The sequence below is a fragment of the Salmo salar genome, chromosome ssa21 (genome assembly GCF_905237065.1).
Source record: "Salmo salar chromosome ssa21, Ssal_v3.1, whole genome shotgun sequence".
Lineage (NCBI taxonomy): Eukaryota > Metazoa > Chordata > Actinopteri > Salmoniformes > Salmonidae > Salmo > Salmo salar.
This window is the reverse complement of record NC_059462.1, coordinates 49,211,536-49,234,689: the sequence shown is the minus strand read 5'-3', so window position 1 is coordinate 49,234,689 and position 23,154 is coordinate 49,211,536. Positions and strand designations below refer to the sequence as shown.

Genomic DNA, 23,154 nt, shown 5'->3' with positions numbered 1-23,154 from the left:
GGAAACTATCTCAGAGCCATTTGCATGGCTAGTTATTGCCTAATGTTAGGTAGCTAACATTGAACCTGGTTGGTTAGGGTAGTAATGCAGGGTAGTAATGTAATTAGTTGGGATTATGGTTCATTGTTTACCTAACTAGCTAGCTACATGTCTTAACAAAAGACTCCACAATGCAAGTAACCATTTCGGGTGTGTTCGTAAATTCAGTCTGGCCATCTACTCTCGTCTGAGTGTGCCAGAACGCAGAATAACGCTCAACACCCGTTGAATATGGCTGGTGTCAGTAAACGTCGGCAAAAAGCGTAATTAAATTGTTTCCAGCAGCACAGTTACAGTCCCCAACGCTCTAGATAACATGAAAACAGCCTAACCAGTTCTGCTAGGGCAAAGAAATGGTCAAAGTGGGGTGTTCTCTCATTTGTGTCTGGAAGTAGCTAGCAAGCTAGCCAATGTTTACCAGTTAGCTTGGGTGCTGGAGTGCCGCTGTGAGGTCAGAGCCCCTTGAACAACCCTTCTCATCGGCCAGAGCGTCCAGTGTGCGCTTTGAATACTCCGAGAGCGAAACGCTCTGAATTTACAAATGGACAATCTGACAGCACAGTTGCCGTCACCAAAGATCTGGATAACATAAAAACAACCTTTCCAGCTCTGCTAGGGCTGGTAATGTTCAGTGAGCTGTTCTCTCATTTGTGTCTGGGAGTAGCTAGTGTCATGACGTTGCTATCATTAATGCGAGGACTTATCTTATCAAATCTATTAACTATGTGTAATTATTACGTGATTAAATTAATCATGTAACAATTACCTCATTAGTAATCTGGGACACCACAGGAAAATGTATTTAATGAGTTACTATCTCCCGAATTAAACTCTTATAAGATATATTCATATCTATAGATAAGTCACTTATTAATGTATTTTTACCTCATATCAGTCTCATTCTGAATGTTGCAGAATTCTTGGATATCTGCACTAACCCTAGTCTACATGATGACTCAGCAATACACCAATTGGCTTAATTATTTATTTACTAACTAACTAAATAATCACACAGAATTACATAAACACACACACACAGGATAGATTAATCATTGATTACTAACATGATGCAATGAAAAGTCCCTAGTGGACTAACCCGATATGACGGCTTGTTACCCTGTTAGGGCTAGGGGGCAGCATTGACACGGCTGGATAAAAAACATACCCGATTTAATCTGGTTACCACTCCTACTCAGTAACTAGAATATGCATATACTTATTACATATGGATAGAAAACACCCTAAATTTTCTAAAACTGTTTGAATGGTGTCTGTGAGTATAACAGAACTCAAATGGCAGGTCAAAACCTGAGAGATTCCTTTACAGGAAGTGGCCTGTCTGACCATTTCTGGAACTTCTTTGCCATCTCTATCATTTACTAAGGATCTCTGCTCTAACGTGACACTTCCCACGTCGTCCATAGGCTCTCATAGCCCGGGAAAAAAGAGAATGTCGTCATTCCAGCCCCAGGCTGAAACACATTATCGCCTTTCTCAAGTGGCCCATCAAGAGACACTAGCTTATGCGCGTGACCCCGACCGCCCCGTCTTTGGGATTTTTTCCTCTGTTTGCCGAAAAGGAGATTCCCTGTCGGAATTTTACCGCTTTTCTACGAGAAAAATGACGTAAAAATTGATTTTAAACAGCGGTTGACATGCTTCGACGTACGGCAATTGAATACTTTGAATTTTATTGTCAGGAATTGCGCCAAGCGCGCGACACTTCTTTACTATTTCGGATAGTGTCTGGAACGCATACGAACAAAACGCCGCTATTCGGATATAACGATGGATTATTTTGGACCAAACCAACATTTGTTATTGAAGTAGACGTCCTGGGTGTGCATTCTGACGAAGACAACAAAAGGTAATGACATTTTTATAATAGTAAATATGATTATGGTGAGTGCTAAACTTGCCGGGTGTCTAAATAAGCGAGCCCGTGATGCCTGGGCTATATACTTAGAATATTGCAAAATGTGCTTTCACCAAAAAGCTATTTTAAAATCGGACATATCGAGTGCATAGAGGAGGTCTGTATCTATAATTCTTAAAATAATTGTTATGCTTTTTGTGAACGTTTATCGTGAGTAATTTAGTAAAATGTTAGCGAATTCCCCGTAAGTTTGCGGGGGGTATGCTAGTTCTGAACGTCACATGCTAATGTAAAAAGCTGGTTTTTGATATAAATATGAACTTGATTGAACAAAACATGCATGTATTGTATAACATAATGTCCTAGGGTTGTCATCTGATGAAGATCATCAAAGGTGAGTGCTGCATTTAGCTGTCTTCTGGGTTTTGGTGACATTATATGCTGGCTTGAAAAATGGGTGTCTGATTATTTCTGGCTTGGTACTCTGCTGACATAATCTAATGTTTTGCTTTCGTTGTAAAGCCTTTTTGAAATCGGACAGTGTGGTTAGATTAACGAGAGTCTTATCTTTAAATGGCTGTAAAATAGTCATATGTTTGAGAAATTGAAGTAATAGGATTTTGAAGATTTTGAAAATCGCGCCACAGGCTGGCAGTGGATGTTACGTAGGTGGGACGAATTCGTCCCGCCGGTCCCATAGAGGTTACACAATGAAAGGGGTGGAGAAAGAAAGAAGCAGGAGAAGGAGAGACAAAGGAATTAAACTATCGTACATACAGTTGAATAATATGGTCATCGTAAATATGGATATTTATCAGCCTAACAACCGCTCATTCAGATTTCGAAATGCTAAATGTTTACTCTTGTATATCTTTGTCGTCTCTCTCTGTTGAAATCAACCGGTCCACCTATGGGGAGTCGTTCGACCGAAGTCTCTGGTTTGTTCACCATAGGTCACCATGTCCTTAGTAGTTGTAGTAGTAGGCTTGCTTTCTTCTGGAAGTGTTTGTTAGACTGGATCATTCACGGGAGTATCACTCAGTGGTGATATGGAAATGTTCTTCTTTTCTCATCTTCGTTAGACTGGAACATTCAAAAAAAGTTGAAAGTCAGTAACATACATCCTTTTTATATTTAATTTGTATTTTTCTTTTTTTGCAAGATTTTAAGACAATTTTGTATGTACTGGACCGCGGCGGACCGCGGCGGTCCTCGGTCGACTTTACTAGCCTAAAGTATTTTATCAGCTACAGACGGAATGTTCTGATGTAGTCTTTATCTGGTTAACTAGAGAGTTTGAGTCTTACCATTTTCTGGTCTGGTAGAGTCTAACCATTCGTGACGTCCTGCTCAACACCGTCCGTATACTGGTCTAGTAGTTTTAAACCCTTTTACACGCCAGTAGCAACTCGGCAATGTACTGGTCTGTAGAGATTAAAATTTCTACCTTTTCAAACGTGTGGATGATCCTCACGTTCTCTGGTCTCGTAGAGTATAACCATTCGTGACGTCCAGCTTACCGTCTGCCTACTTGGTCTAAATGGTTGATTATTCAGGATACAGCTAAGACCACTCTCCACACCGGTAGCAACCCGGCATGTTTTGGTCTCTATTTAAATGGAAACCATTTCAACGTGTAGCCACCACACCATGTTTTCTGGTGTAAAGTACATTTTGTTAGGAGTCCTTTTAAAAGCATTCAGGAAAAAGGTGTGTTCCATCCTTTTGGAATAATGTCTGTGCTCATGTAGGCATGGTTAATAACTGGCAAAAATCTATATGAAAAACCATTGTCATTTAGAAGGCTAAAATCACATTTCATCTTCTCACAAATAGTTTAATATTTAATCATATATATTTTACAACATTTAGAAGTAACTCTGACATATACACTGTGAAATCTCTTAAAGATACAATGTTTCCATTATAACGTCTTAAATGATATAAGCAAACAACAACTGGTTTGACATTATTATTATTTGGAGCCCCACCAACCATTTCCCTTATTATTTACATTAGAAATATTGTTTCAATGTCCAACCTTTCGATGTTACAGTACTGCAAAATCTCTCTCTGTTGTAACAAAGGGATTTCTAACTTCCATTTCTGCAGAGTGGGAGAGAAAGTTCCTGCAAGGTATTTACGACTGTCATAAAACTGGCCAACTTCCCCCACTCTCCCCCTCCTCTCTGGTTGGGGGGGCTCTCTCTGAACCTCACCCAGGAGGGAAAGTCATGACACTAGCAGTTAGCTAGTTAGCTTGGGTGCTTGACTGCTGTTGTCAGTACAGAACGCTCGGTTCAAGCCTTAATTAAAGTGATGGGTTGGGCTAAAGCTCATGCTGGAATGAACGATGCTGAATGGGTGTAGAGAAAGAAGAGCTCTCCAGTTGGTACCAAAACATTCAAAGGCCATTTCCTCAAAAGTGAGGTTACAAGTTTATCAACTTTCAAAGCAGAATTACACTCTCATTGTTCCTCAAATGCAGTGTATGATATACCGATTTGTAGCTCTGTGTCTCTGCTTTTATCCAATGTAAAAAACACAATTTCAAATTTTGCTACATAAGACTGAATCAAGGCGGTCGGTCACACCCCTCATGTGGTAGTTTATAAAGGCATAACTATAACCATGTTACTTCATATAAAAGAGTTTAAACTAAAGCACCACTAGGGCAGCAGTAGTAACAAATGAATGTCTTGGGCATTATGAATGACTGAATGGATGGAATATGACTAATTCCTACAAGAACCCAGGAAAGGGTGGGACCTAATAAAAATTCCAACTTATTATGCTCCGGCACCACCATAAGCTTGACCAACTAATAATTACTAACTCTCTTAACTGGCCAAATACACTGAAAAGCCACACTAACGTGCTATTATACTCAAAATGGTATGCACATACATATATAATACACAGAGTGTAACATGCTGACCACACCAGTCACGTCGCGTCAATGAGCGTCTGTGTAGCCAGGTGCTAAAATAGAACTGGGTTCTATTTGTGATGCTTGATGCGCTGTAAGTCCCGCCTCTCCCATCTCCTCGTTGGACATGAAACATGTAAATAAGTTGCACGACGGGTTGGTGTTATACTACTAGACTGAGATACAAAATCTCTAATTAGTATTCAAGATATAACACAACTAATGGTATGTTTGGTTAACAACTGAAACTGATTTGTTCAGTGCTGACAAGAAAGGAAGAAAGAAAGGATACCTGTCTGAGAAGTGCTAGTTTCTTGAGGAGGGGTAGGACTAGCAGTTGAAGTTGAAGAGAAAGCAACCAATTGTCAGACATAGGAGGGAGGAGGGGTTGGGGTCGAGTCTAGTGGGCAGATTGTTGGGAAATCGGATGTCACTAGACACAGGATTCCGTCTGGAGGAAGATGAGAGAACCACTAACAGGATGAGGAGAAGGAAGAGGCAGAATCAGGAGACAGGAGGTACACTAGTAAGATTCAAACAGAAGGGAGAGATGATAGGTTTTACATTGGCCAGATATTGTTCATTAGTGCAGATTAAGAAGACACAGTCAGAGCAAGCCATGTGGACTATTGAGATGTTCCCCTTGTTTGTTTGTCACTCACCATTTACTGATTAACATGGTTTAAGTTGCACTCACTGCATGATGGTAGGGATTCTAGATGAATGGAGCTTTAAAAAAGAAGGGCAACATACTGCTTGTAATTGAGACATTATGCTAATAAAAATATTACTTAATCAGATAATTAATTGTACAATGGAAACATGGACAATATCTGGTTGTCTTGCCTCCTGATGTAACATGATCTACCAAAACAGGTCCTTCCCTTTATGCATTTCCCTGGTATAGGCCTGTAGTCTGAAACCAGCCTCTCTAACGGTAGACCCATGTACAATCTGATCACTCATGATGACCAGAAGATTAATTAATGGAGTTCACCTTTTCCCCATAATTAAGCATAATCTCATACTGAAGTTCGTTAGACTTCTAATAGTCAAGACAACGAAATCCGATTTTGAAGGATGGCCTTGTGAAACTACACGACACAATACGGCATATGTCATTTGGCCAGTGCATAGGAACGTTGACAGTCGGGCAGTTGGTAACATGGCATATATTTATGGTGTATGTTCTAATGGCATTTCATAGGAACATTCCATAGTGTCACGTCCTGACCATAGAAAGATGTTATTTTCTATGGTAGAGTAGGTCAAGGCGTGACAGGTTTTTTTTCTAGTTTAGATTTTCTATGTTGTTATGTTCTAGTTTTTGTATTTCTATGTTGGGTTTTGTTTGGGATGATCTCCAATTAGAGGCAGCTGGTCATTGTTGTCTCTAATTGGAGATCATACTTAAGTAGGTGTTTTTCCCACCTGGGTTTGTGGGAGATTGATTTTGAGTTAGTGTATGTTTCACCTTGGCGTCACGGTTTGTTGTTTTTTTGTTCTTTAGTTATGTGTATGTATTGCATAGTTTCACAGTGAAAATAAAATGTGGAACGACACACACGCTGCACTTTGGTCTGCTTCTTCCTAGACAACCGTGTCACATAGACTTGTAAAAATATCCATCTGAACTGATATTATGAAATAATTATTCAAGTTGAGGGAGACAGTTACATCATTGGGACACATAATATTTGCCAGACATCCTCCTGCAGTATTCTGACCCAATCATATTTTTTGTCTGGTTTGTTGTTCTCTCAGATTCAATATGGACCTGTTAGCAATAACATGCAATAATGACACTAATATCCCTCAAATAAGAACACACAAGCACACACACACAGACACAAGCCCACGATAATCTAGTACATTGTTATTTCATATTACATCAGCAAAACTCAAACTGAGCATTGGACTAGTAACCGAAAGGTTGCAAGATCGAATCCCCGAGCTGACAAGGTAAAAATCTGTCGTTCTGCTCCTGAACAAGGCACTGTTCCTAGGCTGTCATTGAAAATAAGAATTTGTTCTTAACTGACTTGCCTAGTTAAGAGAAGAGTCTGTCTTTGACTGAGGGTGACACTGATTTTGAAGTACCAGGCAGGGATACCTCATCACGAGAACATGATTCTTACTCACCTCTGCTACACATTTTAGTCATTTAGCAGGGGGGGGGGGGGGGGTTGTAACATATCAAGGCTGTAACATGTCAACACTTTTAAAAAGTCAAGGGGTCTGATTAAAAGTCAAGGGGTTGGAAAGTATTCAGACACCTTGGCTTTAAATTTTTTATATTAATATTGTAGCCTTATTATTAAATTGGCTGTGTGCTTTGGGATGTTGTCCTGTTCGGAGGTGAAGCTGTAATGTATCAAAGTGTGGAAAAAGTCAAGGGGTCTGAATATTTCCGAATGCACAGTATATGTATACTGCTCAAAAAAATAAAGGGAACACTTAAACAACACATCCTAGATCTGAATGAAATAAATAATCTTATTAAATACTTTTTTCTTTACATAGTTGAATGTGCTGACAACAAAATCACACAAAAATAATCAATGGAAATCCAATTTATCAACCCATGGAGGTCTGGATTTGGAGTCACACTCAAAATTAAAGTGGAAAACCACACCACAGGCTGATCCAACTTTGATGTAATGTCCTTAAAACAAGTCAAAATGAGGCTCAGTAGTGTGTGTGGCCTCCAAGTGCCTGTATGACCTCCCTACAACGCCTGGGCATGCTCCTGATGAGGTGGCGGATGGTCTCCTGAGGGATCTCCTCCCAGACCTGGACTAAAGCATCCGCCAACTCCTGGACAGTCTGTGGTGCAACGTGGCGTTGGTGGATGGAGCGAGACATGATGTCCCAGATGTGCTCAATTGGATTCAGGTCTGGGGAACGGGTGGGCCAGTCCATAGCATCAATGCCTTCCTCTTGCAGGAACTGCTGACACACTCCAGCCACATGAGGTCTAGCATTGTCTTGCATTAGGAGGAACCCAGGGCCAACCGCACCAGCATATGGTCTCACAAGGGGTCTGAGGATCTCATCTCGGTACCTAATGGCAGTCAGGCGAGCACATGGAGAGCACATGGAGGGCTGTGCGGCCCCCCAAAGAAATGCCACCCCACACCATGACTGACCCACCACCAAACCGGTCATGCTGGAGGATGTTGCAGGCAGCAGAACGTTCTCCACGGCGTCTCCAGACTCTGTCACGTCTGTCACGTGCTCAGTGTGAACCTGCTTTCATCTGTGAAGAGCATAGGGCGCCAGTGGCGAATTTGCCAATCTTGGTGTTCTCTGACAAATGCCAAACGTCCTGCATGGTGTCCGTCTCATGCTACCACTAGATTGAAAACACCGCCAGCATTCAAAAGTGACCAAAACATCAGCCAGGAAGCATTGGAACTGAGAAGTGGTCTGTGGTCCCCACCTGCAGAACCACTCCTTTATTGGGGGTGTCTTGCTAATTGCCTATAATTTACACCTGTTGTCTATTCCATTTGCACAACAGCATGTGAAATTTATTGTCAATCAGTGTTGCTTCCTAAGTGGACAGTTTGATTTCACAGAAGTGTGATTGACTTGGAGTGACATTGTGTTGTTTAAGTGTTCCCTTTATTTTTTTGAGCAGTGTATATAGATAAATATATAAACTCAGCAAAAAATGAAATGTCCCTTTTTTAGGATCCTTTCAAATATAATTCGTAAAAATCCAATAACCTCAAAGATCTTTGTTGTAAAGGATTTAAACACTGTTTCCCATGCTTGTTCAATGAACCATAAACAATTAATGAACATGCACCTCTGGAATGGTTGTTAAGACACTAACAGATTACAGACAGTTGGCAATTAAGGTCACAGTTATGAAAACTAAAGAGGCCTTTCTACTGACTCTAAGAAACACCAAAAGAAAGATGCCCAGGGTCCCTGCTCATCTGCGTGAACATGCCTTAGGCATGTGTCAAGAAGGCATGAGGACTGCAGATGTGGCCACGGCAATAAATTGCAATGTCCGTACTGTGAGACGCCTAAGACAGTGCTGCAGGGAGACAGGACGGACAGCTGATCGTCCTCGCAGTGGCAAACCACGTGTAAAAACACCTGTACAGGATCGGTACATGCGAACATCACACCTGCGGGACAGGTACAGGATGGCAACAAATAACTTCCCGAGTTACACCAGGAACGCACAATCCATCCATCAGTGCTCTGACTGTCCACAATAGGCTGAGAGAGACTGGACTGAGGGCTTGTAGGCCTGTTGTAAGGCAGGTCCTCACCAGACATCACCGTCAACAATGTCGCTGGACCAGACTGGACTGGCAAAAAGTGCTCTTCACAGACGAGTTGCGGTTTTGTCTCACCAGGAGTGATGGTGGGATTCGCGTTTATCGTTGAAGGAATGAGCGTTACACCGAGGTCTGAACTCTGGAGCGGGATCGATTTGGTGGTGGAGGGTCTGTCATGGTCTGGGGCGGTGTGTCACAGCATCATCGGACTGAGCTTGTTGTCATTGCAGGCAATCTCAACGCTGTGCGTTACAGGGAAGACATCCTCCTCCCTCATGTGGTACCCTTCCTGCAGGCTCATCCTGACATGACCCTCCAGACATGACAATGTCACCATCCATACTGCTTGTTCTGTGCTTGATTTCCTGCAAGACGGGAATGTCAGTGTTCTTCCATGGCCAGCGAAGAGGCCGGATCTCAATCCCATTGAGCACGTCTGGAAGCTGTTGGATCAGAGTGTGAGGGCTAGGGCCATTCCCCCCAGAAATGTCCGGGATCTTGCAGGTGCCTTGGTGGAAGAGTGGGGTAACATCTCACAGCAAGAACTGGCAATTCTGGTGCAGTCCACGAGGAGGAGTTGCACTGCAGTACTTAATGCAGCTGGTGGCCACACCAGATACTGACTGTTACTTTTGATTTTGACCCCCCCCCTTTGTTCAGGTACACAGTATTCCATTTCTGTTAGTCACGTCTGTGGAACTTGTTCAGTTTATGTCTCAGTTGTTGAATCTTGTTATGTTCATACAAATATTTACACATGTTATGTTTTCTGAAAATAAACGCAGTTGATAGTGAAAGGACGTTTCTTTTTTTGCTGAGTTTTTTTCTTTTTTTGTATATAGTTGGACCATAGATTAATAGTGAAGACATCAAAACGATGAAATAGCACATATGTGAAAGGACTGACGCTGGAGATGAGAAGCAGGTATGGGGAGTCAACATTTAATATAGCAGAGACATGGAACAAGACAGGAACAGTGTAAGCACACGGGTAACACAACCACATACGACAATTAATCCTGAAGCGGGGAACAGAGCTTGGGAACAGACAGATATAGGGGAGGTAATGAAACAGGTGATTGAGTCCAAGTGGGTCCAATAATTGCTGATGTGCGACACGGGGGATGGTTGGTGTTCGTAATGATGGTGGCAGAAGTGCGTAAAGTTGGGGAGCCTGGCACCTTCGAGAGCCAAGGACGGGGAGTGGGAGCAGGCATGACAGTACATGACAGTACCCCCCCCCCACCATCCCACCTGACGGGCTTGATGGTTTTTGCAACTGCACTTGAACAAACTTTCAAAGTTCTTTAAATGTTTCGTATTGACTGACCTTCATGTCTTAAAGTAACGATGTACTGTTGGTTTCTCTTTGCTTATTTGAGCTGTTCTTGTCAAAATATGGACTTGTTCTTTTACCAAATAGGACTGTCTTCTGTATAGCACCCCTACCTTGTCACAACACTACTGATTGGCTCAAACACATTAAGAAGGAAAGAAATTCCTTTTAACAAGGCACACCTGTTAATTGAAATGTATTCCAGGTGATTAACTCATGAAGCAGGTTGAGAGAATGCCAGGAGTATGCAAAACTGTCATCAAGGAAAAGGGTGGCTACTTTGAAGAATCTAAAGTATAAAATATATTTTCTGTTACTAGATGATTCAATTACTGTTATTTCATAGTTGTGATGTCTTCACTATTATTCTACAACATAGAAAATAGTACAAATAAAGAAAAACCCTGGAATGAGTAAGTCTGTCCAACCTTTTGACTGGTACTGTACATTACATATATTTAACACCTTTATTTTGGGAAGGCACACAATTACCTCCATAGTTCCATTGCTTTTTTTAACCGACACCAGTTACCTTTTTGTTAATCTTTATTTAACTACCTTCAGATGAGTCCCGTGACACTTGTGGAGGTAGTAGAGCAAAACGGAGAACAACATGGTGTTCAGGAGAATCTTCCCTTTTCACATTAGTTTGAAGCCCAAATGGTTTGGACGTTACAAACAGAAGTTGTCACTTTCGGCTTGTGGGGGTCGTAGAGCAAAATGGCCATGGAGAGGTCATATTAGTTTGTAGGCCAAACGCTGCAGATGTTTTCGTGAGAAGATTCTCAGGATGTCTCATGGTCTGCCAAACAACACTGTTGATCGGCCACCTTTCACCGCAGATGCAGAAGGCCGCCATAGGCAGATGGGGTCTATTGAGATGCAGCCCATGCAAACAAACAGATATCTCTATCAGCCTAAAGTGACATATTTTGATTGGGATTTTTGTATTATGTTCCTTAGATTGATGCACCAATGCATCGATAGACTGTAGGGGATTTAATCAAGATATTCATGAAGAGGTAGGATTTCAGACTGCCTCCCCTAACCTCACTCAAGTCTCAATCCTACACCCCTCTCTATAGTGTTTTAGACAAATAACAAGCAATTTTCACAACTACAGAACTTGCAATTTTTTTATATGGCCCCTCTGAGTTGGCACATCCTGAATACATGAATACATGATCATTGATCAACACAGATATAATATGAACCAGGCTCAACACAGATATAATATGATCCAGGATCAACACAGATATAATGCCTTTCCAAGTTGTTTACTCAAAGTAGATATTAGTTTGTTTTGGAGATGCTACAACTTTCATACTGTAACCCTAATTGGTAGTACTTTATAATAACACATTGTAATAAAGCATTTATGATGGATTAGTAAATAGCTAATGTATCACTTATTAATAAATGTGTGAATAAATAGCTTATAAGTTATCATTTATTAATAAATGTGTGAATAATTACCTTACTAACATTTACAAATGTGTGAGCAATGATAAATAAATGATGAATACATGATTTGCTAATCTATTACAAATGCTTTATTACAAGGTATTATTTTAAAGTGTCACCAAATCTCTATATATGACTCATTTCAGGAAACTAGGCATATGTCGCACATCACTATTTCCCAAAAGAAACATTTGATTGTAAACATGTATTTTTTTTTATCAAAATGCGTTTTTTTTGCAGAAATGCCATCTGGAACATATGATCTTTCATGTGCCTTAAAAACAATTGTGTATGATATTTGTAAATATGAAAAAACCCGCTAGCCATGATTAGTTTAGAAAATGGATGGGCTGAACATGCCGAGAGATGAGTTTGGATTGGTCTGCCATGTAGCATGCTTCTGTATATAACATGAACTGCTCTGTATGTGTAGATAATCCTTTCTAACGCAGATTTGTTTGAAAGATATCATGAAGAACTGCAAAAGTTTTTCTACTGCTGTCCAGTTTCTGGAGGACGATTGTGCCATGTCGACTCTCTGATTCTGAAAATGAATCAGATGATGAGGAAATCCATGATTTAGGTAAAAACATCTTCATTGAATCAGACATTGTAGAGTTTTCTGATGACAATAATGGCAAAGAAACGACAATCAACAGTGTTGTTGTCACGGAAGAAATTGACCAATTTTTGAAATCAGTGGAATTCCTGGTGGAAGAAGAGTATGATAGCTTTGGAATGGAGAAAATGATTGCAGAGGGAGTCAATAAAACAACACAGAAGGCTGTTGTATAAAACACCTGTCTCTGGATTACATCTTCAAACTAAGGGCACCCGTAGCATCCATGACAGAGAGGGAGAAGCGCTCATCCATGTACTGTATATGGGTAAGAGTCTAGCTAGCTACATTTTCATATAGTATACATTTCTAATTTTGTCAGAAAGTCGTTTTCATTGCTGGCTAACGTTACATGTATGATCTGTGTAGTAATATTACTTGTATCTCAGAAAGCCATTTGCATTGCTATTTATAGCCTAATGTTAGCTAGCTAGCTAACATTAAACATAGTTGGTTAGCTTTAGCTACCTGCAGATTCATGCAGGGTGGCTAGCTATTACTAGCTATTACAATCAGTATGAGTTGGGATTATTGCAGCGTTCAAAGCAACTAGGAACTCGAAACTGGGAACTCAAAAATCTCTGACTTCCGACTTCAGTGCCTTCAAGAAAACTGGGAACTCTGGGGAAAAAAACAGCTCGGACTGGAAAAAAATCGCTTTGAACGGTCATGCAACTCGGAATTCCAACTCGGGAAATCTGGCCTCTTTCTATACCCCCGACTTTCAGACCTGAAGATCCCTGACATCATGATTTGACCTTGTATTTTCCAAGTTCACAGTTATCTTGAAAGCATCATTAGATTCATTGTTTAGCTAGCTAGCTATATGTCTAAAGAAAAGACTCCACTTCACCAGATGAGTACAAGACCCATCAAGTTAAGCAGATGGGTCTGAGGTTGATTAAGGTCATCTATTGTATTTCATTTCTATTTTTGATATTGCTACTATGCAAATAAGCAAGTAACCATTTCACTGTACCGTTTACACCTCCTGTATCCTGTGCATGTGACTTCAATTTTCTTTAATATGGTGTGTATTTACCAGAGATGGTAATGTGAAGAACAACATGACCTTCATCAAAGTCAGATTAGGATTTAGGCCAAGGACTAGATCAAGTTTTCATTTTTATTTTTTGCAAAAACTGTCACCACTTTTAGTCTTGAAATCTTTGGTTGTTTACTACACTACCTTACTCTGTTTAGCACATGGCCTCACATGTAAATCCGTAAGGAGATGGGTGGGGCTAAGACTTAAGAGGGTGTGAACGATGCTGTGTGAACGAGTCTCTACTTGTATCCAATGTAAAAAACACAATTTCAAAATTTGCTTCATAGGACTGAATGAAGCCGGTCGGTCACATATTCATTCAGACTCAACCACATCTGAGAGAGCTGCTCTGGCATGACCTGGCAGCACTCTGACAGTAATGTAGCGAGGTTGAAGTGTTTTCTGCAGTCTCCTGCGCTGCTGTGTTTCAATCCTTCAGCCAGGTGATAGCAGGAAGAGGGATGCAAGAGGCCTCACAGGTTACAGACACAGGTTTGTTCACCACCACACTCACATGTTCTAGGACCTGGGTCTGACTACAGATACTGGGGCAGACTTGAGGGACAAAACACACATACTATATATTAACACACACACACACACACACACACACACACACACACACACACACACACACACACACACACACACACACACACACACACACATACACACACACACACGGAAGCTTTGCAGGTCCATCAACCCATGTGGCTCATGATAGAACCTTCATATATCAGCAGAACGTTAATAACCTATTTATTTAGACTTTATGTAGTGTCCTGTAATACTTACTTTGAAGTCAGACACCTTCGGTCATTCATAAAACATCCATAAAGACTCTATATCGTATTACGGTGTACTTACTATAAAGTCAGACACCTTCGGTCATTCATAACACATCCATAAAGGTTAATTATGTAAACACAAATGTATTAACACTTAAGGAATTATCACTAACAGCTAAAACAAATAAACATTAAAAACATTTTTAAACCATACATTTCCTTTATTAGTTAAACATTTGAACAATACAAAATCCATGAAGTTTCAAAAAGTCCACTAATGCAATTACATTGAACATTAAACAATGCTGTGGATAGTGTATTTTGGCCTTGAGCTGGTGGACGAATGGTTTTTTCCTCTCTGCCTGCCGGAGGTACTGCATGTTGGTTCCAACCTTAAAAGTAACAAAGAAAGTTAGCAGGTCTGTTACGAAATGCCTTTGTCACACCATCTGGATGAGGGCATTTCTGTGCTGTGCCAGAAACACTCTAAATAGGGAGATGGAAAACTCCATTTGATTCGTATTATTATATTCCTCTTTCATTTACATATCTTATGAAGTGACTATGAGACGTAGCTGTATCTAGGTGGATTTTTTTTGCTGAGCGTTCTAGCTAGCTAAATTTTGTTACCTAGCTAGCTAGTAATTGCTCGCAAGTCACCAAAATTATTTGAAATAAGGGTTGAGGATGATATGTAATCAAACTCAACACTTAACTGCTACAAATTCATTTAAATTACTATAAATAAAGGTGAGCTAACTCGTTGCTTGCTGTCCAGTGGTACAACAATTGGGCATTTGATTTGCAACTCATCACGTGTCTTACTGTGCTACAGAAACAATGCTAACCAAACAACAGTGCAGGGCATGCACACTGAATTAAAGGTTAACTACACTAAAAAACAAACATTTCTCAGATTTTTACCAGAACTCAAAAGCCATCCCCAGAAAATCTAATTTAGTTGTTTGCCTATAAATAAATAAAAAGGTCAGAAAAAATACGGGAAATCAGACATTTTTCTGGAAATTCCGAAACCTGTAAAAACAAAATCAGAGAAAATGTAATTTGGCAAAAAATGTAAATTGATTTTAATTTGCCTTCCAGCTTTCCTGTGTCTCTTCCTGCTGCACAGCATTTTGGGGAAAGTTGAGGTCAGGTCCAATATTGTCTATGAAAAAAAAGAGGTTTTGCCACAGAATAAATGTTTTAGAGTAATATAATATATAGAATTTAGCAGATACTTTTATTCAAAGCGACTTACAGTCACTCGTGCATACAATTGTACCTATGGGCGGTCCCGGCAATCGAACCCACTATCCTGTCATTGCAATTCACTGCCAAGATACATGACAAGGTTATAAATGCTTTGTGAGGCCTCAATTTAATATGATTTATAAATCCTTTATTTAAAATTGCTTATGCCACCCTTTATAAAGCACAGGTATATGTCATATTTGACATAGTGGGTTATGTCATATTTTACATTAATGGTTATGTCACATTTAAGCCACATTTATGAACCCATTATAGAGGATGACATACGCTTATAGATGATTTGTGACACATTTATGTAGTGTTTATAAAGGCCTTATGAAGGCTTTATGGAGCCTTTATAAGCTAAAAGTAATATAAAACGGGACCCTAATGTATATTAGATATTTCTGTATTTAATGTGGAATACATTTGCAAAAAAAATTCTAAAAACATGTTTTTATTGTATACATTTTGAATTCAGGCTGTAACACAATCAAATGTTGAATAAGTGAAGTGGTATTAATATACATTTTTTTCAGGGAGTCTCCTGTAATGAAAAGGCTTTGGTATTATTCATACAGATGGTCTCTTCTCAGTTTGGCACAGACACACTTTCACCTAACACATAACACAGGAAGTTCAATTGACTTTATAGAACAGACATACTTCTCTTTCATAATGAATGAGTCTAGTTATCCCTCTCAGTCACAAATTGTGAATTATACTGCCATCCTATGGCCACTGCACATACTGAAAACAATCTCTGATCATTGGGCACAGACATCAATTCAATGTCTAGTCCATGTTGGTTAAAAAGAACCTCTTCAGCGTCTGATCCCGTTAGCGGGATCAAAATCCAGCGAAAAATCATATCGCCAATTAGCATTAAAAAAAATCATAATTAAAAAAAAAAAATAATTCTAATATTTTTTTTTTTATATAGATACACCTCTCCTGAATCGACCCACGTCGTCCGATTTCAAAAAGGTTTTACAGGAAAAGCAAATCATTAGATTATGTTAGATGAGTCCATCGTAAAAAGCAGCAACATAGCCATTTTCCGACCAACCACTTGCATCACAAATAACCAAAAAACAGCTAAATGCAGCACTAACCTTTTACAAACTTCAACAGATGACACACCTAGGACATCATGTTATACAATGCATGCATTCTTTTGTTCAATAAAGGTCATATTTATATATAAAAACAGCATTTTACATCGGCACGTAACGTTGACTGACTATTTTCCCCTCAAATGCGTCCCGGGAAACAGCGCATAATTCCATATATTACTATTCGAAAACGATTTTTTAAATTTATATTGTCAATCTAACATTTATAGATGAATATCTCTTGAGAACACCTGTCATACCAGATTTTAAATTAACTTTACTGGGTAATCACACTTTGCGATACACAGAAAATGAGCTAATAAACCGAGCTCGGCGCCATCTTGGAACAATCGCATGTCACCTCTCATCTTGTATAATATTGTCAATAATCGCCTACCTTTAGTTGTCTTCATCAGAAAGCACTTCCAGGAATCCCAGGTCCACAACAGATGTATTTTCGGTCGAAAAAGTCCATCATTTATGTTCCATTAGCTTTCTGTTGTTAGCGCGTCTGAATGCTGTATCCAAATACTCTGCCCGGCACGGCACAGCCGTTTCGAAATAAAAGTTTTTTTCCCATTTAGGTTCGTTCAAACATGTCAAACGTTGTAAAACATTCATCTTCAGGGCCTGTAACACCAAGAGAGCCAATAAGATTCGAGGGGGATGATTTCATTGTGTTTCAAACCGTTTCCAAAGGTGGGGGTAGACATGGCCGCCGGCATCATAATGGTGATGGCCCATCCCCTGTGACCAATTTCCAACGCGTCTCATTCACTGAGTTTCGACTGTATAAGGCTCAAACCACTGTGAAAAGACTGGCGACATCTAGTGAAAGCAATAGGAAGTGCTCTCTGAACCATTGTTAACGGTGTGATTAATAGGGAAAGATGAGAAGTCGAGTCCACAATTCTGAATTCCACTTCCTGTTTCAATCGGTCTCGGGGTTTTGACTGCCATAGGAGTTCTGTTATACTCACAGACACCATTCAAACAGTTTTAGAAACTTTAGGGTGTTTTCTATCCATATATAATAAGTATATGCATGTCCTAGCTTCTGAGTTTGATTAGTAGGCCGTTGAAAATGGGAACGAATTTTTTTCAAAATGCACTGTGGCGCCCCCTATCCTAGGGTATCCTCAATTAAAAAGAAACAACGTTGATTCAACCAGTGTGTGTCCAGTGGGTGTAAAACTTCAGTAAAACTGTTTTTAAAACTTGTCTCTTTTGGATTTGAGATCAAATGTTTTAAATGAGGCGATGTTATAGAATGTCACCTTTTAATTGAGGGTATATTCACACAGATCTGTTTTACCATTTAGAAATCAAATTAATACCCGGTATGTTGAGGTTGAAGTATCTGCTGTGGTCTCCTGCGCTGTTGTGTTTAATCATTAATGCATAGAGTAGTCATTTATACATGTGAGAATAACGAGCTGACTAACATTTAACCAATGTGGGAGTAATGATTTATTACTGCACAACATTATAAAGTGTTACACATAATTGCATATTCTTACATTTTACCATCAACTACTTACACAATACACCATTGAGTTAGACCTGGACGTTATCTGACATCATGCAGTATTATACATTTAAACTTTACTACACTTGATGAAGTCATTGTGTCCCAATTGAGCCACTAGAGGGAGATGTTAAACAACATGTAGAATGAATCATGACATCCTCAGAATGTACTTTAAGAATACTTACATACTATTTAGCATTTTGGTGTTTGGTATTTATTAGGATCCCGATTAGCCACTGCAAAATCATCAGCTAATCTTCCTGTGGTCCTCTTCCTCGGGTCCACATTAAATACCATGGAACAAGCACAGACTTTGGTATTTGGAATATACAACCCAAAATGACTACAATGTATTTTATAAAACAAGCTTATGCCTTCTTATGCCTTATCCAAGTCATTACAATCCAGTCCAGCTAAATCATTCTGTATCAACACCACATGTATCTATGATGACAACACTGAGATAAGTAATATCAGTGTATGTTACATAAAAGAGGCAATTACAACTAAACAGTATAACATATATTTTTTGTCCAATTTAGGAATAGAAACATAGAAACTATGAACGCCTTAATTCCAGAGTGAAAATGTGTTTACATGTCACTTTGAACCATGGATAAAAGAAAGCATAAATTATTGGATTAATTAAGGAATTAACAAGTGGCAGAAAGCTGATGATAAATGATAACAAATTGTCACTAAAAAGAAAGGAAAAAATAAAAGGAAATAAAGATGGAGTCCAACAAATGAGATAGTTGAAAACAACAATAGCTAGAGTTTTTGTTGCTTTTCTCTCAGACTTATTTGCCTGTACAGTTTTAACACCAGACACACTGGCAGCCTCTTTCGAAAATACCTTTCTGGCCTGTGATCTGGCCACCACAAAGATTTTCATATAAAGTGTTATTATAATAGAACATGGGACAACCATTGTAATTACAAGGCCAATGATATTAACCCAATTTAACCCTTTCACAATAAAACATTCTTGAAAACATCTACTGGATACCTGTACATTTACAAAGTTTTTTATAATAGCAGCATCATATATGATACAACAACACCAGGTAATGGATATACAACACATCATTCTTGTTGTTGTTATTTTAGAGTGGTACAATAAGGGATCACACACAGCAACATAGCGATCAATAGATATCAAGACCAAACTGCCCAGAGATAAAGAAGTACATAAATAAGCAATGTAGAATTGAAACACACAGAAATATTCCCCAAAACCCCAGCATGATTCCATTATTGCTACAGTCGTTGCTGGTATCACAATCAGTCCCACCAGGAGATCTGACACAGCCAGAGAGAGGATGAGCAGGTTGGTTGTAGTGTGGAGCTGCTTGAAGTGAGAGATGGAGATGATCACCAGTACGTTCAAAAATACTGTTACTGCTGAAATCAATGAGAAGAAGATGTACAGTGCTATATAGATAGATGTTGATAGCAAAGCCTTTCTGCAAGAAGAGTTTCTGTCTTGAAAACAGTATTGAACATCTTCGTGTTTCTCCATTTGTAATAAAGGGTCAACATGCTGAGGTCCTGCTCCTGCTTGATCCTGTGTGTGACCCTTTCAGGTCAGCCTTCTGACAAACTCTGAGCTCTGCCTCTCTATTTATCCCTGAATTACTGACAGCCACTCCCCTTCCCATAGTCTCTCTGCACACACACACACAAACACATGCACACACACACACAAAATACAAACAAGTGAGCACAGAAATAAAACAATGGTTGGATCAACAAATAATTACTGAAAGCATGATGTAATGTATAACAGGATTGGATGTTGCTGTGCCCACCTAGCCTGTCCTTCATCCTTACTGATAGTTAGACATGAGAGAAGGTACATTTTCAAAAATGCTGAGCATTTTAATGGGGAAAATATAGTATGGGTTATGTTTTGGTCACTCAAAGGTTTTTTAGATGGGAAATAGGATAACTGTGTAAGACTGTTTTGGGTTACGTCAGTGCTCAGTTTGGACTATAATCCACAACCTCAGGAGACATGATGGTACGCCACATGTCAGCTGGCCAGTGTGGGAAAGCTGACAGTAAAGAAATTGATGAGAGGGCGTGACTTTATGGTGTTCAAGCTTATAGCACATACAATCAGAATTAATAGTGGCATTCAATAAGAGCACACCATACACCTTAAAAATGTCCGTCTGAACTGAATTATGAACCATAAGTCGAGGTAGACTTTGTCTCAGTTACTTCATGGGGACAATTACTATTTGTCAAACATCAGAACAACCACACTGTATTCTGACCCAATCACCTCTTAATGTTGTTTTCCTTTCTGGTGTGTTGTTTTTTGTGATTTAAACAAAAGAAGTTACTAAGAAATGTGATTTCCAGTTCAGTTCAGTTGTATCGAGTAATGATCTCAAAAGCACTTCAAGTAATTAGGGACAGTTCAACATTTACTGGGAATATTTTCATAAGAACATACCCTGCCCCCTCATATAATTAACTAAATAACGCTTATGAGCATAAATAATAACTGTAGCAACCCTGTGTTGAGAAACGTGGATATTGACTTTGACACTTCGGCATGCTTTTGTGGCACAGTCGATACCACGCAGGGCTACGGGCCAGAAAGTTGAGGGTTCGCAGACCTCTACGGACGAGCGCACTCTCCCTGTCTGTTTTATTAGGCCTACCATACGATCAGAGCCGGATGCAGACAATAATCAGCTAGGGGTGATATCAGTTTTCCAACATGTTGATGCCAATTACATAAAATAAATGCAACTCATTTTACCCTAACAGGTTTCTGTGCAAATGCACCACACAACCATTATACAAACCATACCAACTTTGGGCGCTTCAATATCATGGCTTGCACTTTCAACAGCACAATAAACAGAGTATGACAATCGCCACAAACAGAAATACATCCCTCCCTACCTTGTAGGCCTACCCAGTATTGAAGGCCTTAAACTCTCAGAATGTCATTCAACTTTTTGGTGTTTTGTAACAGATGTCTCTTTCTATTCATAAAATGCCTTCTGCACAGTTTGAATTGATAGATAGACATATTTTTTTTAATTATATATCTATATCTATATATATATATATATATATATATATATATATATATATATATACATATATATATATATACATATAAATATATATATATAGTGCAGTCGGGAAAAAGTATTCAGACCCCTTGACTTTTTCCACATTCTGTTATGTTACAGCCGTATTCAAAAATGTATTATATTGTTTTTTTCCTCATCAATCTACACACAACACTCCATAATGACAAAGCAAAAACAGGTTTTCTGAAATTTTTGCAAATGTATGTAAAAAGAAAACAACGTATATATCACATTGAGATAAATATTTTGACCCTTTACTCAGTGCTGTGTTGAAGCACCTTAGGCAGCGATTACAGCCTTGAGTCTTCTTGGGTCTGACGGTACAAGCTTGTCACACCTTGTTTCTCCCATTCTTCTCTGCAGATCCTGTCAAGCTCTGTTAGGTTGGATGGGGAGCGTCGCTGCACATCTATTTTAAGGTCTGTCCAGAGATGTTCGATCAGGTTCAAGGACATTCAGAGACTTGTCCTGAAGCCACTCCTGCGTTGTCTTGGCTGTGTGCTTAGGGTTGTTGTCCTGTTGGAAGGTGAACCTTCGCCCCAGTCTGAGGTCCTGATAGCTCTGGAGCAGGTTTTCATCATGTGTCTCTGTACTTTGCTCAGTTCATCTTTCCCTCGATCCTGACTAGTCTCCCAGTCCCTGCTGCTGAAAACATCCCACAGCATAATGCTGCCACCACCATGCATCATCGTAGGGATGGTGCCAGATTTCCTCCAGACGTGACTCTTGACATTCAGGCCAAAGAGTTCAATCTTGGTTTCTTCAGACGGGAGAATCTTGTTTCTCATGGTCTGAGAGTCCGTTAAGTGCTTTTTGGCAAACTCCAACCAGGCTGTCATGTGTCTTTTACTGAGGAGTTGCTTCCATCGGGCCATTCTACCATAAAGGCCTGATTGGTGGAGTGCTGCTGAGATGGTTGTCCTTCTGTAAGGTTCTCCCATCTACAAAGAGAAACTCTGAAGCTCTGTCAGAGTGACCATCGGGTTCTAGGTCACCTCCTTGACCAAGGTTCTCCCCCGATTGCTCAGTTTGGCCGGGCGGCCAGCTTTAGGAAGAGTCTTGGTGATTCCAAACTTTTTCCGGAGGCCACTGTGTTCTTGGGAACCTTCAGTGCTACAGAAATGTTTTGGTACTCTTCCCTGAATCTGAACCGTGCTGGGTTTTTGGGGAATATTTCTGTGCGTTTCAGTCACTCATGAGAGCAGTTCATAGACTGCTTACAGGGTAAGGGAACCGATATCTAAATACATAATTTAACTGAACATTACGTTTAAAGGGTTACTACCGTTAATACAAAACAAGTGAAGTTGTCGAAATACTTCTTCAAATGGGGGGACTAGATACATAAGGTGTTTTCATTTCTAAATGGTAAAACAGATATGTATGAATATACCCTCAAATAAAAGGTGACATTCTATGATGTCACCTCATATGAAACATTAGATTTCATATTCAAAATGTTGGAGTGAAGAGGCCAGTTGAAAAACTGTTTTACTGCAGAGTTTTACACCCACTGGGCCAACACTGGTTGAATCAACATTGGTATTTTTTTAACCAACATGGAGTAGACATTGAATTGATGTCTGTGCCCAGTGGGCAGGGATTGCTTTCAGTATGTGCAGTGGCCATAGGATGGTGGTAAACTTCACAATCTGTGACTGAGAGGGATAACTTGACTCATTCTATATGAAAGAACTATATCTGTTCTATAAAGTAAATTTCTATCTGAACTTTC

At 39.6% G+C, this 23,154-nt stretch overlaps 1 protein-coding gene across 1 annotated transcript in view; it reads right to left on the bottom strand.

Moving 5' to 3' along the window:
- LOC123729530 (trace amine-associated receptor 6-like) overlaps nucleotides 1–19,866 on the bottom strand; it is an 85,770-nt gene extending 65,904 nt beyond the window's left edge. The window contains exon 1 of the mRNA XM_045704401.1: nucleotides 19,157–19,866. Coding sequence (XP_045560357.1) covers nucleotides 19,157–19,822 — 666 coding nt within the window. The 5' untranslated portion in view covers nucleotides 19,823–19,866. The remainder of the gene's footprint in view (nucleotides 1–19,156) is intronic.
- Between the last annotated feature and the right edge of the window lie 3,288 nt (nucleotides 19,867–23,154).